An 18,359-nucleotide genomic window follows, 5' to 3' on the forward strand; every position below is an offset into this window, starting at 1 on the left:
AGCTTATAGTACTATCTTGACACTTGGCACTTTCATATGGTTCCACAACAACAATGCAATGCAAAGCAACAACAATGTAGCATCAAGAGCGCATAATCTATCACAAATGTGCCTAAAACAAATGAGACTTATCATAATGCACAAATAAGAAGATAATGAAGTCAAGAATGCACCTACATTTGTCTGCTCATGATGCAAGGATGGAGTGTGTGAACTAGATGATGCAGAAGATGTGATTCAAGCTCTTGGAGAGGGCACAAGGTATGAATTTTTATTTTCTTTGTAATGGGGATGTCAGGGAATGAACCCCTCACCGCCTTTTTAAAATGGAAACTCGTGCCCTCTCGCTCGGGCAAGGGACTCTCGCCTGGGCAAGGGACTCTCGCCTAGGCGAGCAACTCATAAATTATGGATCTGTTATCCTCGCCTGGGCGAGGAACCTGGCATTGAAAGGTCACCTTCCTCACCTGGGTGAGGGACCTGGCACTAGAAGGTCACCTTTCTTGCCTAGGCGAGATGTTCCTCGTCTGGGCGAGAATTGACCAGAAATTTCCACATTTGTTTAACTATACATATTACAAAAACTAAGCAAATGAAAATAAAGCTGGATTGCCTTCCAAGTAGTGCTTGTTTAATGTCATTAGCTCGATGCATGTTTTGTTAAGCATATGACATGTTGATGATTGTGGTGAGCCGCTCGACGTCACCACCTAAGTAAGGTTGCACCCTCTGGCCATTGACTACCCAGCTTCTCTGAGACATCGGGTCTTGCATTTCGATCGCTCCATGCGATTTAACTTCCTTAATTAGGAAGGGTCCTGCCCATTTAGACCTCAGTTTACTCGGAAATAACTTCATTCGGGAATTGAACAACAACACACTCTGACCCATCCGAAAGTCTTTTTGACGGATCTTCCGGTCATGATACAGTTTGACCTTCTCTTTGTATAATTTGGAGGATTCATATGTAGTGAGTTTCATCTACTCCAAATGTTGCAAGTGAAGGTTCCTTTGGCCACTTGCTGCTTTGGGATCCAGATTGAAGAACTTGAGGGCCCAGAATGCCTTATGCTCAAGCTCTACAGGCAAATGACACGCCTTCCCATATACTAGCTGTAACATGGATAATCTAGTGGGGGCTTTGAATTCTGTTCGATAGGCCCATAGTGCATCATCCAATCGAAGAGACCAATCCTTCATTGTGGTTGACACTGTTTTTTCCAGAATTCTCTAAATCTCTCAATTGGACACCTCCGTTTATCCATTTGTCTGCGTATGATCAGGTGATGCTACCTTGTGTTGGACTCCGTAGTGTTGTAGGACCTTCTCCCACTGTGAGTTAATGAAATGCGATCCTCCATCACTAATAAGTACATGAGGTGTGCCAAACCAACTAAATACATTCATCTTCAAAAACTTGATCACGGTCCTAGCATCATCCTTTTGTGCAGCTACGACCTCCACCCACTTGGACACATAATTCATCGCTACCATAATGTATACTTGTGAATATGACGGTGGAAATGGACCCATGAAGTCAATTACCCAGAAATCAAACACCTCAATTTCCTGAATGTTGGTCAATAGCCTTTCATTCCTCTTGGAAATGTTGCCTGATCTCTGGCAGTTGTCACATTGTTGTGCATATTGATGTGCATATTTGAATATAGAAGGCCAGTAGAAGCCATATTGGTGGACTTTGGAAGTTGTCCTCTCTCCATTGAAGTGCCATTCGTATGGCGAACTGTGACAATACCATAGGATGTTCTTAGCCTCTTTTGCAGAAACACACCTCCTCAATAATCCATGCGACCCAGTCTTAAAAAGGTTGTCCCACGCATACTGACGAGAATCTCGCAAGAACCTTTTCTTTTGGTGCCAAGTCAACTCTTCGGGAATTACCCCTGCAGCTTTAAAGTTTGCCATGTCAGCAAACCATGGCCTTTCTTGAATCAAGAGAATCTTCTCATCAGAAAACTCCCCCACCACCTCTAACTCTCTCACTATTATCTCTTGATTGACCAGTCTCAACAGATGATCTGCTACACAATTTTTGCTCCATTTTTATCCTTGATCACCAAGTCGAATTCCTATAATAACAACACCCAGCGCAACAATCTCGGCTTGGAGTCCGATTTAGTTTTACAAATACTTAATAGCAGCATGATCAGTAAAAATAATCACTCTTGATCCAATCAAGTAGGATCTAAATTTTTCCAACGCATACACTATAACTAGTATTTCCTTTTATGTTGTGGCATAGTTAACTTGTGCCTCATATAATACCTTATTAGCATAGTGTATAGCATGGAAAACTTTAGCCTTTCACTATACTAGTACCGTGCAGACGACATAGTCACTAGAATCACACATAAGTTCAAAATCAAGATGCTAGTAGAGCACTAATATAACAGGAGTAGAAATTAGTTTTTCTTTCAAAGTTTCAAAAGATTTTGCACACTCAACATCAAATTGAAAAACAATATCTTTGTTAAGAAGATTACTGAGTGGTTTTGCAATTTTAGAAAAGTCTTTGGAAACAGTATCTTCTATAGAAACTTACATGTCCAAGGAAACTCCAAATTCACCTGACATTAAGTGGTGGTGGAAGGTCCTTGATGACCTCAATCTTTGCCTTGTCAACTTCAATGCCCTTGGAAGAGATCTTGTGTCCCAAGAACACTCCCTCAGTCACCATGAAGTGACACTTCTCCAAGTTCAGTACTAGATTTGTCTCAACACATCGTTGCAAAATGAAGTCCAGATTTGTCAAACAGCTATCAAATGATGACCCGAAGACCGAGAAGTCATCCATAAAAACCTCAATGCACTACTCCACAACATCAGAAAAATAGCTAACATGCACCTTTGAAATGTTGTCGGTGCATTGCACAGTCCAAATGACACCTTCCTGTATGCGAAGACACCAAAAGGACATGTGAAAGCTGTCGTTTCTTGGTCTGGGGATCCATAGTGATTTGTTTATAGCCTGAATACCCATCCAAGAAGTAGTAGAATGCTTGTCTAGCCAATCTCTCAATCATTTGGTCCATTAATGGCATAGGAAAGTGATCTTTTCAAGTGGCCTGATTCAGTTTCTGATAATCAATGCACATACGCCATCTAATGACTATTATGGTTGGGATCAATTCATCTTTATCGTTCCTAACCACAGTCATACCCCCTTCTTTGGGACCACCTGAACGAAACTCACCCACTTGCTATCAGATATGGGATAAATCATCCCAGCGTCCAATAGTTTCATCACTTCCTTCTTCACCACTTCCTTCATAGTGGGATTAAGACGCCTCTGAGGTTGCGCCACTGGTTTGTAATCTTCTTCCATATGGATCTTATGCATGCAATATGATGGATTGATTCCATGCCAATCAGCCAGTGTCCACCCTATCACCCTTGCATTTTTCTTCAGCACCCTAATTACTTGTTGTACTTCATTACATGAAAGGGCGTTGCTAATGATTACCGGTTTCTACCCTCCGTCTTCTAAGAATACATACTTCAAATGCGAAGGAATTAGTTTCAACTCCACCTTTGGAGCGTCAGATTTCTTCTCTTTACCCAGCTCTTCAACGCGATTCTGATCAGATACAACCTTGTGGGGTGCATCCAACTCTACCAAACATGTTTTTGATCATTTTATCCTCCTCCATACTGCTTCCTTCTAGGTCTCCCCTGAATACCTTCTCCAAGCGACTACTCCTATTCAAGTGAATGTCGTCGAGCATGAATAAGTCATCAATGACATCCACTCGAAAGCAGTGTTGCTTGTCCCTCGGATGTTGCATAGCTTCAAAAACATTAAAACTGAACTCTTGGTCTTGCACTCTTACCTTCAACTTTCCATCATTGAGATCAATAATAACTCAGGAAGTCTTCATGAAGGGTCTTCCCAAAATAAGAGGAACCTCCTTATCCTCCTCAATATCCATGATGAAAAAATCCACAGGAAAAATTAACCATCTACCTTTACCAAAACATCCTCTACAACTCCATAAGGATACTACCAGATCTATCAGCAAGTTGCAAGGTCATCTTAGTAGGCTTGATCTCCAAATCCCCAATCCTCTTTAGCATAGAAATGGGCATTAAATTAATGTTGGCACCTAGATCAAGTAGTGCCTTCCCCATCGATAGTTCACCAATAGTGACCGAAATAGTGAAGATGCTCAGATCTTTAGTCTTCTTAGGCAAAGACTTCTGAATGATAGCACCGCACCCAGCTTCTAAGGTCACTGTCTCTTTTGAAAACTTTCTTTTCTTTGTCAACAAGTCTTTCATAAATTTAGCATAAATAGGCATTTGTTCCATCGCCTCCATGAAATGAATGTTTATCTAGAGGTTCTTGAATAAATCCAAGAACCTAGCATATTGTCGCTCCTTGTCTTTCTTGGAAGGTCTCTTTGGATAAGGAAGATCCTTCAACTAAGGAAGATCACCCTTCCTCTTGTCATTGTTCTCCCTTATATCATCCTCATTAGTAACAACCCCTTCCTCATCTTGTACCACATCACCCTTTTGTGTGTCTCTGATTACATTCTCTGATTTCCCACCTTCAGTTTCTCTCATAACCTCTTCCTCAACCGCTAAGTTCTCACCAATACCTTTACCAATGACCTTAGTACTTCTAGTAGTGATAAATTTGTAGTGTTCTTTCGGATTGGTTTGAGTGTTGGCGGAGAATTGCTGTCGATCTGAATGATGTTCTATCATTTGCTTAGCCAACTGACTCACCCGAGTCTCCAAATTCCTGATAGATGCATCAGTAATTTTTTGGTTTGAAATGGAAACTTGCATGAATTTCTCTAATGTCTCTTCCAACTTTGTCTGTCTCTCATGCAATGATGGATGTAGACGTTGTTGATAAGATGGTTGATATGGTGATTGCCTGCTATATGGTCCTGCCTCCTGCCTCCACTCAAAATTCTAATTCTAATTCTGGTTTCCCTCTAACCCTGTGAAAACTTATTGTTGAACAAATGGTTGTTAGGGAAATTACCTTGACGAGGTTGATTGTTAACATACTGAAGCTCCTCTTCTTGTGTGTTGGTAGGCATTGAGCAGTGACCAGTAACATGATCACCCCCACGAAACTCGCAGCGTAGTACCTGTTGATGAACCGAAGGAGTCTATACCACATTTAGTTGTTGAGACAACTTGGACATCTGCTTGGTGAGTGCCTCAATTTGTTGTGTTAGAATCTTGTTCTAAGCTGGAATAAAATCAAAAGTATTCAAGTCTAACACCCCCTCTCTTTTGTATTGTCTTCTATTTTGCTAAGCTTGTCGATCTATAGCAGATAATGCAGTAATAATTCTGGTGGCTTGCTCAGCATCCACCGCCATCATAGTGCCACCAGCTGCAGGATCCAATATCAGCTTTGTCTATGGCTTCAACTCATTATAGAATATATTCAGTTGGTCAACAACCTCAAACCCATGGTTAGGACATTTCCTCAACAACATCTGGAAACGTTCCCATGCCTCATAAAATGCTTCATCTGCACCTTCTGTAAATGTAGAAATTTCAAACTTCGCATGCACATACCTCGCTAGAGGCAAAAATATTGTCAAAAACTTAGTTTCCAAATTGCTCCAATTGATTAAGCTTTGGGTTGGATGTGATTTTAGCCATTCCCTAGCTTCACCAAGGAGGGAAAATGGAAACAACATCATGTATGCAGCTTCCCTCTTAGTGTCAGAATACCCCATAGTAGCCACCAACTCATAGAAATTATACAGATGAGTATATGGATCTTCATAATCCTTGCCCATGAACTGGTGAGCACTGACTAGATTCAAATATGTAGGCTTGATTTCCACTATCCTGACGGTGTGTGGAATCACAATGCTAGAGTAGTGCCGAGGATCTTGATACATGGCATAATCACCTAATCTCCTCCTTGGAGGATTAGGCCTTGGTTTATTATCAGTGGCATTATTGTCATTCACCATATTCTCTAACTGACACTCTAAAATTATAGCCGGTTTCGAGCTACATTGTGCTTCCTGAGTACCTTGTTGTCTCTTCTCTTTTGCTTTCTTCCAGTTACTCTTAGCAGACTTCTCAATCTCTGGATTGTATTGTAGTTGCTCTTCCATAGATTTACCTCCCAAAAGCATAAATAAGAAGACTATAGCAAAGGTTAGCACAAGGGATAACTATACTATTGTTGCGCCCCAATTTTCGACTGCACGACTTTGTTTAGAGTCGTCACTACATTTTATAGTTAAAAATGTAGAAAAATATTTTAAGCCCAATTACATTGGGTTTTTGGATTTTTGATATCCAGGTTCGGGAGTCAGCTACAAGATAGGAAATGTACTAGCACCCTACTCGCCCGCCTTAGGCGGTACCCTTCACTAAAATATATGACTTTATTATTATTATTATTATTATTATTTATTATTATTAAATTATCTGGTTAATTAATTAATTATTAAAAGGAACAAATTTATTTATTTTTATTATTGTGCTTGATAAGATTGACCTTGGTCCTAAGTATCTCTATTAAGGGAATCAAGGCTTACGTAATTCTTTGGGTAGAAAAATGTTTGTTGGTTGAGTGTCTTCTAATTAAAGAAAATATATTTTTTAGTGAAAAATGTTTATTTTGCATGGTAATTAATTGGTGAAAAAAAGTTTTTATTTGGTTAGTTTTTGTCATTTAGTTAAATAAGAAAATAAAATTTAATCGATTTTGAGATTTAATCAGTTGAAAAGAAGGAGTGTAGTGCGGCCTTTCGAAGATGATTTTAGAAGAAAGAGGCATATGGGGTGACCTTCTCTACATCTTTGATTAACTCTCAAAATTATTTTATTTTTTGAAAAGTACTTGTTGTCATGTTTTATTTATAAAAAATGTTCAATTTTTTATTAGTCACAATTCTAATTATTAACAGAAAAGAATTTTATAAGTTATAAAAAATGTTTGATTAAATGGTGGATATATGAAAATGATTTTTTTGTTTTGCTATTTTACCATGTTAAAACATATTCTATTAACTCAAATAATTTCATTAATTGTTATCTTGATTTTCTTTATTGGAATCTGATTATTTATTAATGATATTTGATGATCGATTATAGGAAAATAACAAGTCAATTGCAAAAATAGTGACACAAAAAACAGTTTTGATGACCTTTTCCAAAAAAATAGGAATTTTTTTGTCTATGCTGTTTGTTCCTACTTTCAACAAAATTTTGATTTAACAAATATCATTATTATTGAATCTCTACCTAGTACAATAAATAAATTATTTATAGCAAAATTATTTTTATAGACTTAATATTAACATTATGATATAGCGATGTGATGAACTAGATCAAATAGAGATAAACCTGGTTACAAAGGAATGAGATTTTTAGCACTGTAGGGAAATAGATCATGTGTTACACTATGGAAGGTATTGATTAGTACAGCAAATTAGAGCTAGCTATGTGGTACGATAGGATCAGAGCAAGCTACATTGAGCAACTCTCATGGTTCTGGCCGGGAAATAAAGCTAGACTTTTTTGCAGCACACACTTTATTGCTATAAGCTTAAAATAACCTAATAACCCAATACCCCAATACTAGAAAAACTCTCAAAGCGGAAAAAGACTCTAGCAGTCTAAAATAGTAATTTTTAGTACCTTTTTGGCATTTCTTGGAATTTATTTCTTTTGGGTATTTTTTTGGAATTGTTGGAAACGGTGGCTCCTTTTTCAGACGTCTTTTGCTAGAAAGAGTTTTTCTTGAGAGAGTCTTTCTTTAGTGTGGAATCTCCCCTTCTTTGGTAAATAAGACACTCTATTTATAGACTGTAACTTATCACATGTTCTTAATGACGAGAATATCTCTCATTAATTGATTAGTGGAGGTTAAGGGAAATAAATCAGATTTGCAGCATAATCAAATTGATTTGAAATTTCATTGACTTGATTTGATTTGTTTATTCTCATATTGCAACCTTAATTTACTTGATTCCAAATCTCTAAAGGTTTAATTTTTCATCGAATCAAATCTCTAAAGATTAATTATTATAATCAAAATTATTTTTGCAACACAATCAGATTGATATAAAATTTTCCAATCTTAATTTGATTTGCATATTTCCTATTTGCGATCTTTAACTTATTTGATTGATTTAAAACCTTCATTTATTTGATTCCAAATCTCTAAATGTTCAATTTTCTAATCAAATTGATTTGTTCAACACAATTAAATTGATATGAACTTTCTAATTTGATTTGTGTATTTCCATATCGCAATCTTGATTTGATTTTTGTATCCTTAAAGATTTAGTTATTATCAAGGTGATTCATGCAACTTAATCAAATGGATGTGATGTGATTCAAATTACATATTTTCCAATCTTTAATTTATCTTATGATCCAATCAAATCTTGAACTCATTCACTTTTTATTTTTATTTGTTTAATATTTGTTTTTCAAAAATGTTATTATTTTTGACTTTTTGGTTAACCTAATCACTTAGATTTAGGAACCTAAATAACTTTGATTTTGTTTTATTATTTTGTTTTGTTCTTATTATTTTTATCCTTTTTTTATTTTATTGCAAAAATGAAATCTCTAGAAGGATACTTCCAGTGTCTTTAATTTAATAATTTAGGAAATGAATATAACAAAGTCAATAAAAATGGCGTTAATTATTATTATTATCCGTTTAATATTTAAATAAAGTAATTTTATTATCTTTATTTAAAATGTTTGGGCTTTTTATGGGTCGGACAAAAATGGGTGTTCAGAGTTGCTCATCTTTACTTATTGCTTACCTGATAGAAAACAAACTGAGGTATGAGAGATATCATGGTAAGTAACCAGTAAAGAAGTGAACGTTATTTTGTCGAGGCTTAGAAAAAGGTCATTAGGAAAATATCGAATTTTGATAATGCATATCTATGCTCTACTGGTGGACCAGGAATTTGTTGAGGTTGTTCCCGCGGTTATCGTGATGGACTAGGGATTTGTTGAGGCAATTCCTGCGCTTGCCATGATGGACCAGGGATTTGTTGAGGCAGTTCTCGTGCTTGTCGTGATGGACCAGGGATTGGTTGAGGCAGTTCTCATGCTTGTTGTGATGGACCACAAATTTGTTGAGGCAATTCCCGCGCTTGTCATGATGGATCAGGGATTTGTTGAGGTAATTCCCGCGCTTGCCATGATGGACCAGGGATTTGTTGAGGCAGTTCCCGTGCTTGTCCTCATGGACCAGGGATTTGTTGAGGCAGTTCTCGTGCTTGTCGTGATGGACCACGAATTTGTAGAGGCAATTCCCACGCTTGTCGTGATGGACCAGGGATTTGTTGAGGAAGTTCTTGCGTTTGCCGTGATGGACCAAGAATTTGTTGAGGCAGTTCCCACATTTGTCGTGATGAACCAGGGATTTGCTGAGGCACCCATGCTGCCATAATGATTCAGGGATTAGCTTAGGCACCCATGCTGCCAAAATAATTCAGGGATTTGCTGAGGCACCCATGCTGTAGAAATGATTCAGGGATTTGCTGAGGCACTCGTTGTGCCGAAATGATTCAGGGATTTAATGAGGCACTCATGCTACTAAAATGATTCAGGGATTTGTTGAGGCACCCGTGCTGCCAAATTGATTCAGGGATTTGTTAAGGCACCCGTGCTGCCAAAATGATTCAGGGATTTGTTGAGGCACCCGTGCTGCCAAAATGATTCAAGGATTTGTTGAGGCAAACATGCTGCCAAAATGATTCAAGGATTTGTTGAGGCACTCATGCTGCTAAAATGATTCAGGGATTTGTTAAGGCACCCATGGTGCCAAAATCATTCAGGGAATTGTTGAGGCACTCATGGTGCCAAAAGAATTCAGGGATTTGCTGAGGCACCCATGTTGTCAAAAGGATTCAGGGATTTGCTGATGCATCCATGTTGCCAAAACCATTAAGGGATTTTCTGAGACACTCATGCTGCCAAAATGATTTAGGGATTTGTTGAGGCACCCATGTTGCCAAAACGATTCAGGGATTTACTAAGGCACTCATGCTGCTAAAAGGATTCAGGGATTGCCTGAGGCACCCATGCGGCCAAAATGATTCAGGCACTTGCCGAGGCACCAATGATGCCAAAAGAAATCAGGGATTTGTTGAGGCACCCATGTTGCCATAATGATTTAGGGATTTGCTGAGGTACCCATGCTGCCATAAGAAAGCAGGGATTTGCTGAGGAACCCATGCTGCCATAAAGAATTAGGAATTTGTTTAGGCATCCGTGTTTCCATAAAGAATCAGGGATTTTTTGAGGCACCAGTGCTGCCAAAATGATTCAGGGATTTGCTGAGGCACCCATATTGCCAAAATGATTCAGGGATTTGCTGCGGCACCCGTGCTGCCAAAAGGAATCAAGGATTTTCTAAGGCACCCATGCTGCCATAATGATTCAGGGATTTGCTGAGGCACCCGTGGTGCCATTAGGAATCAGGGATTAGTTGAGGCACTCGTGCTACCATAACAAATCAGATATTTGCTGAGGCACCAATGCTGCCATAATGATTCAGAGATTTGCTTAGGCACTCATGTTGCCAAAATGATTCAGGGATTTATTGAGGCACCCGTGTTGCCAAAATGATTCAGGGATTTGCTGAGGCACGTGTGCTGCCAAAAGAAATCAAGGATTTGTTGAGGCACTCATGCTGCCATAATGATTCAGGGATTTGCTGATGCACTCATGCTGCAATAAGAAATCAGGGATTTGTTGAGGCACCCGTGCTGCCATAAGGAATCATGGATTTGATGAGTCACTCGTGCTGCCAAAATGATTCAGGGAATTTGTTGAGGCACCCAAGCTGCCAAAAGGATTCAGGGATTGGCTAAGGCACCCGTGTTGCCAAAATGATTCAAGGACTTGCTGAGGCATCAATGCTGCCAAAAGAAATAAGAGATTTGCTGAGGCATTCATGTTGCCATAATGATTCAGGGATTTGCTGAGGTACCTATGCTGCCATAAGGAATCAGGGATTTGTTGAGGAACCAATGTTGCCATAAAGAATCGGGAATTTGTTGAGGCATCCGTGCTTCCATATAGAATCAGGGATTTGTTGAGACACGAGTGCTACCAAAATGATTCAGGGATTTGCTGAGACACCCGTATTACCAAAATGATTCAGAGATTTGTTGCGGCACCCGTGCTGCCAAAAGGAATCAGGGATTTACTGAGGCACTCATGCTACCATAATGATTTAGAGATTTGCTGAGGCACATGTGGTGCCATAAGGAATCAGGGATTTGTTGAGGCACTCGTGCTGCCATAATAAATCAGGGATTTGCTGAGGCACCAATGTTGTCCTAACGATTGAGGAATTTGCTTAGGCACCCATTCTGCCAAAATGATTCACGGATTTGTTAAGGCACCCGTGTTGCCAAAATGATTCAGGGATTTGCTGAGGCAATCGTGCTGCCAAAAGGAATCAGGGATTTGCTGAGGCACTCATACTGCCATACTGATTAATGTAGGTTTGATTTAAAAAATATTTAACATTTTATTATTTCAATTTCATCTTAATAGTAATAAGACAATATTGGTCGAAGATCAACTTATTGCTTTGAACATGGAGGTAGAGATGACGACAACAATGACCAAACTATTAAAATTCCATAAATTTGTTAGGTGATTGAAATATTTAATTATTTTTAAATGAAATTAATGGCAAATAGATGATATTTGTCGTAGACTCACTTTCCATTAAGTAATTAGATGACAAAAATAATACATTTATTTAAGATAAATGGAATAAGGAGATGACATTAGTCATATACCAACTTCTCACTTTAAACATAAAAGAATAGATAACGCGAGACATGACTAAACTAGTCAAGTTCCATAAATGTATTTTAATACAATCTAAAATTATTTTATTTTATTTTACCAGCATCACATTTTATTAATTATTTATAATTTAATTAGTATTGTTGTTAAAAATAATTATTTGATTATTATTGCATAAAAAATATAAAAGGGGAGTAAATACAATAATGAAAGAAAACAAAATGATTAAAAAAAGGAATAAATAAACAGTACATATAGACCAAGATAGAAGATTAGGAAAAGAAATGGAAGAATTAGAGTGTGATAGATATGAAAGTGTGCATGGAGTTCATGAACATATACTAAACTTATATAACTATTTTCCCAAATATTATTGTAACTTCATCTCACCAAGTTCTACCATACCAATATTTGTGACCACTTGTAATAGAGCCATACTCCACGACTCAGAAAAGTGGGCAGAACGCTTGCTCAGTTGCTCCCCATAGAATACAACTGATGATAGCCATGATTTTTTTGGTCTTTTGGCGTTTTTCTCTCTATCGGTGTACTCTTTTCTTACTTTTTGATGTGTTCTTTATTGCTGGTGCTTGCTTTTTTTAGTCAAATTTTGTAACCATTTCATTAATATGAATTTTTATTCAAAAAGTAACCGCCAACAGTTTTATATATTAAAAAATGGACAGTTAATAATTTTAAAATGCGAAACATAATTGCTGGTAATTAATCGAATGAAGATAAAATTGGTTTCAGAATATAGAAATGTTCTTTTCAATCTATGTTTTTTGTTAGTTGAAATTTTAATTTTTTAACTCTTTTTTAAAAGATAGGTCAAACTAATTTAAGTATTGATAAATATGAATTTAGAAGAAATTAATATTTGAGATTTGGATAGGATAAGTTATAGGTGATCCTCCTATTTGTATATAGACTCGTCATATGCTAAGGGATAATTACCTTTTCTTTCCAAAAATATTTAATAATTACACATTCCCTTCATAATTGGAATCTAATCCGTAAACTTGACTACAACCACAACATAGAACACTCAATACAATTAATGATGAGAGATGACAATATGAGTAATTTGAACTTTTAATCTCATCCCAGCTATCCAAATCCCTCATCACTAGCAATCTTGGTGGCTTATATACGATTATATGATATGTGAAACTAAGTTGATGCAATCCCAACAGTACAAACCAATGCATGCGAGTTCATTCTTGCATTCCTGGCCAGTAGCTACTTTATTAATTTAGTGCATCATTGTTTTTGAGAAAGATGTGAATAATGCGTTTTAGAGGATTTTCCTTGAGCAAATAGCATGGTCAAATTAGCTTATTATATTAGGTGACATGCATAAAAATTTAACTTACTATAAATATTGCTTTATCTATAGCTTCCTTAATGGAAATCAAACATTTACAATTAGAGTCAACCACTCATTGCTAAAAATTTAGGACTATATATGTTTTTTATTTAGGAAAAATGTTTAATATATAAGACTTTAATTGTGGGAGACTTTATTATACTTAAAGATACATAATACATACATACTAAAGATAATGAACATTATTATCATATATTGTCAATATCTTTCATGTCAAATCATCAAGAAGAAATATAAAACCAAAACGGAAGAGTACCTTAATATATTCAATGAGAATATGGTGAATGAACTTTAGTTGTCATTTGTCTTGTATCCATATGTCATCCTTTATATTATATCCACCAACTCCATGATCTTTCTCCTTATATGCAAATGCACGTTCAGAGTAAAACATGTAGGTTTTTTTTTACCATCCAAGTCATTATGCATAATCTTCTTAAAGACTTAAATCTCTCCTTTCTAATGATAGGATATTAGAGTAGGAAATCCATTGATGGATTAGTTGGTGCAAATGACTAGGGGACCATAACCCTTACTTGTAATAAGTGCATAATCTTTCATGAAGGGTAATGCTACTTCATTCTCTTATTACAGTTTTGTTCATCATAAAATAGAATTAAGAGTTTTAGTATCTACACAATAATTTCCATGACAATTACGTCTATAGTCATATACCTTGTTTGAATTAGATCACTTTAATTTGGTTACATAAAATAATGAATCTAAACACACTTAAACATTATATGTGTGACCCAAAATTTCTAAAATTTTAGGTATATAATTGTCCAAATTTTTATTTTAGTCCACATATCTTTCGGTCCTTAAAGTTACAAAAAAGTGCTTTTAGCATTAATGATGGTCTATAAATACAAGGGACTTTAGATTTTTATATTTCAGTCTCTACACAAATTTATATATTTTGTCATAAAAAATGTTGTGAATTATCTTTGATGAAAGACTAAAACTAACTATTTAAAATATTTTTGTAAGGATTAAAAACGATGTTTTAATTAAATTGAGGCTAAATCATAAAATGTCAAATTTACAACGAAGAAAAATATATAAACCTAAAAAAGTAAAAGTACGATTTTTTTGGTACTACCAAAGGTATCTTCTGACCTTGTTAGGTTAGGAACCAATCCTTTTCGGAGTTCGTGGATGTCCCTCCCAACAAGTGTCACTATCAAAAATCAAACTTTCGACATTGATGATCCAGTGAAGCCTTATGTCATCAGATAAACGCCTTGTTGGTAAAAGTAAAATTAAAATATATTTTTGGTCCTTAAACTTTATTCATGTATTAAGTTTATTTGTTAACTTTTTTAAATAAAATTGATTCTAGAACTCTTCCATGTATGCAAAATTTCTCTTTATGTCAAGTTTATTATCTCCAACAATTAATTAATAGAAGGTTGTTAGCCATATAAGATGTGTTGATAAAACCATACTGGACAGTTCAACATGAAAACTGGCAAACTGAACCCTTTATCAGTACGAGACATTTGTTATATTGGATATGCAGTAGAAATGGTGGAAATTGGCCAAAATCGGCCAGTATTCCTCAAAACCGGTGAACCGACCTAGTTGACACTAAACCGACACATTGTTGCATTTTAAAAAATGAGTCAATCTGAGCACTAAACCAACTGTTTTCCATGTTTACCATTGCGTTTGCTTTGACGTCCAGTCTTGGGTTCCTTCATGTCGTCACATATAACTCAATCACTTTTATTTTTGTTTTGTTAAAGAAAACACATAATAAATACACAAATACACTACTATTTTGATGGGGTTTTAGAATTGAAGAATTTGGAGAGAGGGAGAGAAGAAAAAGTGAGAGAGAGAGAGAAGGGAGAGAGAGACATTCGAAGAAGAAGGAAAAAGAACACAACCACATAAACAAAGAAGAAAAAGTGAGAGAGAAAATGAGAGAGACGTTTGGGAAAAGAACACAACCACATAAACTCATGAAGAGTTATGATATGATTGATACGTGAGAGATTGTGATTGGAGTAAGTGGATTGTTTTATTATCTAGATTTAAATTTTATTTTGCTAGATATTAGATCATAGATTGGGTTTGGTTTGACTTCACTGTACAATTATTTTCTACCATGAGAGTAATTTTTTATGTTATAATATTTGATTGGTAAAAATATATTACACTATTACATATTTTAATTAAGTAATTTTAAAGTTTAACTATTTTTTATCAAGGTCTTTAAATAATTTTACTGATAAAAAGGAAATAATTCTTTAAATGAGAATAATTCTTAAAGTTGTTTATTCATGTAAAGTTTGAGTAGATAATAGATATGAATTATAAATTTGAGTATTTACCTATTTGAATTTTTTATTATAAATATAAACATGTATGTCTAGTTTAATCAGCATGCAGTTTAATTACTGAACCACCAGTTAAAACATTGCATCAATATATCAGTACCTAACTAGTTCAATAATTAGTATGTTTTAATAACATTCCATAAAAGCTCCTTATATAGGAACTTGATGGAGGATCTAATTGGAAAAATTGAGCAACAAAATAGCTAATAAAATGTGAATTTAATTCTTAGCAACTATATATTAGGAGTCCATTAAATAATTAAATTTTATCATGTGAACTACCAATCAATTGATGGGTCTATTGGTAGAATGGAGAAACCTATGGGTAAGGAGGAGTAATACGCAACCCGAGTATTCAGAGATGGCAGCAGGATCAGGCGATTATAGTTAATACTTATGTCCATATTCATACTATTTTTGTTAGTGAGTTTCCATGAATATCCAACAAATTTTCAATTTTAATTACATATTTATATATTTTATAAAAATCAATATGTAAAAATAATTATTATATAAATAATAACATATGTGTATGGTAAATTTGTGATTATAACACAATCACTAAAATTTATATGGAATAATAATAATTTATATAAAATTTATATATAGTATATAATTATCTATATACCATATATAAAGTCAAAACATCTTATAACTACCTACATATGGTATATTGTTTTTTGCCTATTTTACCTTTCTAATTAACTATTACTATAATGTTTTCTCACAGAATAAAAGAAATATTAATGGAAGTTAGAGTAAGTTACATGCATAAAAAATATCAAATCATCAGTGCAATTTATAATGTAAGTTTTAGTAATATCACATTCATTATCATATTTTTCTATTACATAAATTATAATATTATCTATATTCGATTAAATGTAATATAACTCTCTAAAATGGAATATATAAAAATTAAATATTTAATACTAGAAAATAAGAATGTGGGTCGATAGGTACGAAGTGGTTGTCGACACGCTAATGAAAAAGTATAGAACCTCATATCTTATCTATATCTATACTATATATTTATCTATATATTTATATTTATCTATACCATATATAAAGCCACAACATATTATAACTACTTACATAACATAATTTCCACTTACCTATTTTGCCCTTATAATTAATAATTATTACAATATTTTTCCATACAATAAAAAATATAAATGGAGGTTAGAGGAAGTTACATCTAGTAAATATATCGAACAATCAATGCATTTTTTTAATAATATCATAATTCATTTTTAGATTTTTTATCAAAAAATTATAATATCATGTACACAAAACGTGATATAATTCTCTAAATATATAGAAATTAAATATTCAATACTAAAAAGTAAAAATGTGGGTCGACAAACACAGAGTGACTGTTGACACTGACACGCTAGTAAAATAAAAATAATAATATATATATATATATATATATATATATATAATATTAGTTATATCTATACTATTATCTATACTATTAATAATGGGAAAACACAAAATAATCACTCATCATGGTGTAATTTGTGTTCTCCTATTTTGCCCTCAATATCTTTTTATTTCTACCAAAAAACCATATAATATTATTTTCTTATTTTATCCTAATTATCTTCTTATTTTAAACGTGTATTTAAAAAATTCAATATTAGACCAATTGAATAAATTCAACCGTAAATTTAGCGTAAAAAATTATATTTGAATTTATAAAATACAAATTATACATTACAAACGATAGGAAAGCGGGTTGACAGGCACGACAGTGCATGTCAACACGCTAGTTATATATAAAACCAAAACATCTTATAACTACCCACATATGATATTATTTTTTGCCTATTTTACCCTTTTAATTAACTATTACTATAATGTTTTCTCACATAATAAAAGAAATATTAATGAAAGTTAGAGTAAGTTACATGCACAAAAAATATCAAATCATCAGTGCAATTTATAATGTAAGTTTTAGTAATATCATAATTCATTATCATATTTTTCTATTACATAAATTAAAATATTATTTATACTCAATAAAAAGTAATATAATTCTCTAAAATGGAATATATAAAAATTAAATATTTAATACTAGAAAATAAGAATGTGGGTCGATAGGCACGAAGTGGCTGTCGACACACTAATGCAAAAGTATAGAACCTCATATATTATCTATATCTATACTATATATCTATTTATATATTTATATTTATCTATACTATATATAAAGCCACAACATATTATAACTACCTACATGACATAACTTTCACTTACATATTTTGCCCTTATAATTAATAATTATTACAATACTTTTCCATACAATAAAAATATAAATGGAGGTTAGAGGAAGTTACATATAATAAATATATCAAACAATCAATGCATTTTTTAATAATATCATAATTCATTTTTAGATTTTTATCAAAAAATTATAATATTATGTACAAAAAACGTGATATAATTCTCTAAATATATAAAAATTAAATATTCAATACTAAAAAGTAAAAATGCGGGTAGTAAAATATTAGTTAAAAATAATAATAATAATAATAATAATAATAATAATAATAATATATAATATTAGTTAAAAATAAATTTATAAATATATGAAAACTCAAATAGTATTTATTATAAAATTCATTATCATTCATAAACTATTGTTGCCTACACCTATTTTTATGGGTTTCCCCCTTCCTTTTGAGTATTGTAGTGCAACTGTGCAAGTGGATATAATGGATAGGTTGCGGCTAGCGCAAGTTGCCCTTTATTTTCTCCATGGCTCTTAATTGAAATCTTACATTTTTAATCAATTAAATCATGCTTCT

The 18,359-nt window shown here is 34.0% G+C and overlaps 1 protein-coding gene across 1 annotated transcript; it reads right to left on the minus strand.

Moving 5' to 3' along the window:
- LOC109344562 lies at nt 661–981 on the minus strand. The gene has a single exon (XM_019583327.1). It carries the CDS (start codon nt 979–981, stop codon nt 661–663), a length of 321 nt encoding a protein of 106 aa, XP_019438872.1.

Source organism: Lupinus angustifolius, chromosome LG04 (assembly GCF_001865875.1).
Source record: "Lupinus angustifolius cultivar Tanjil chromosome LG04, LupAngTanjil_v1.0, whole genome shotgun sequence".
NCBI lineage: Eukaryota > Viridiplantae > Streptophyta > Magnoliopsida > Fabales > Fabaceae > Lupinus > Lupinus angustifolius.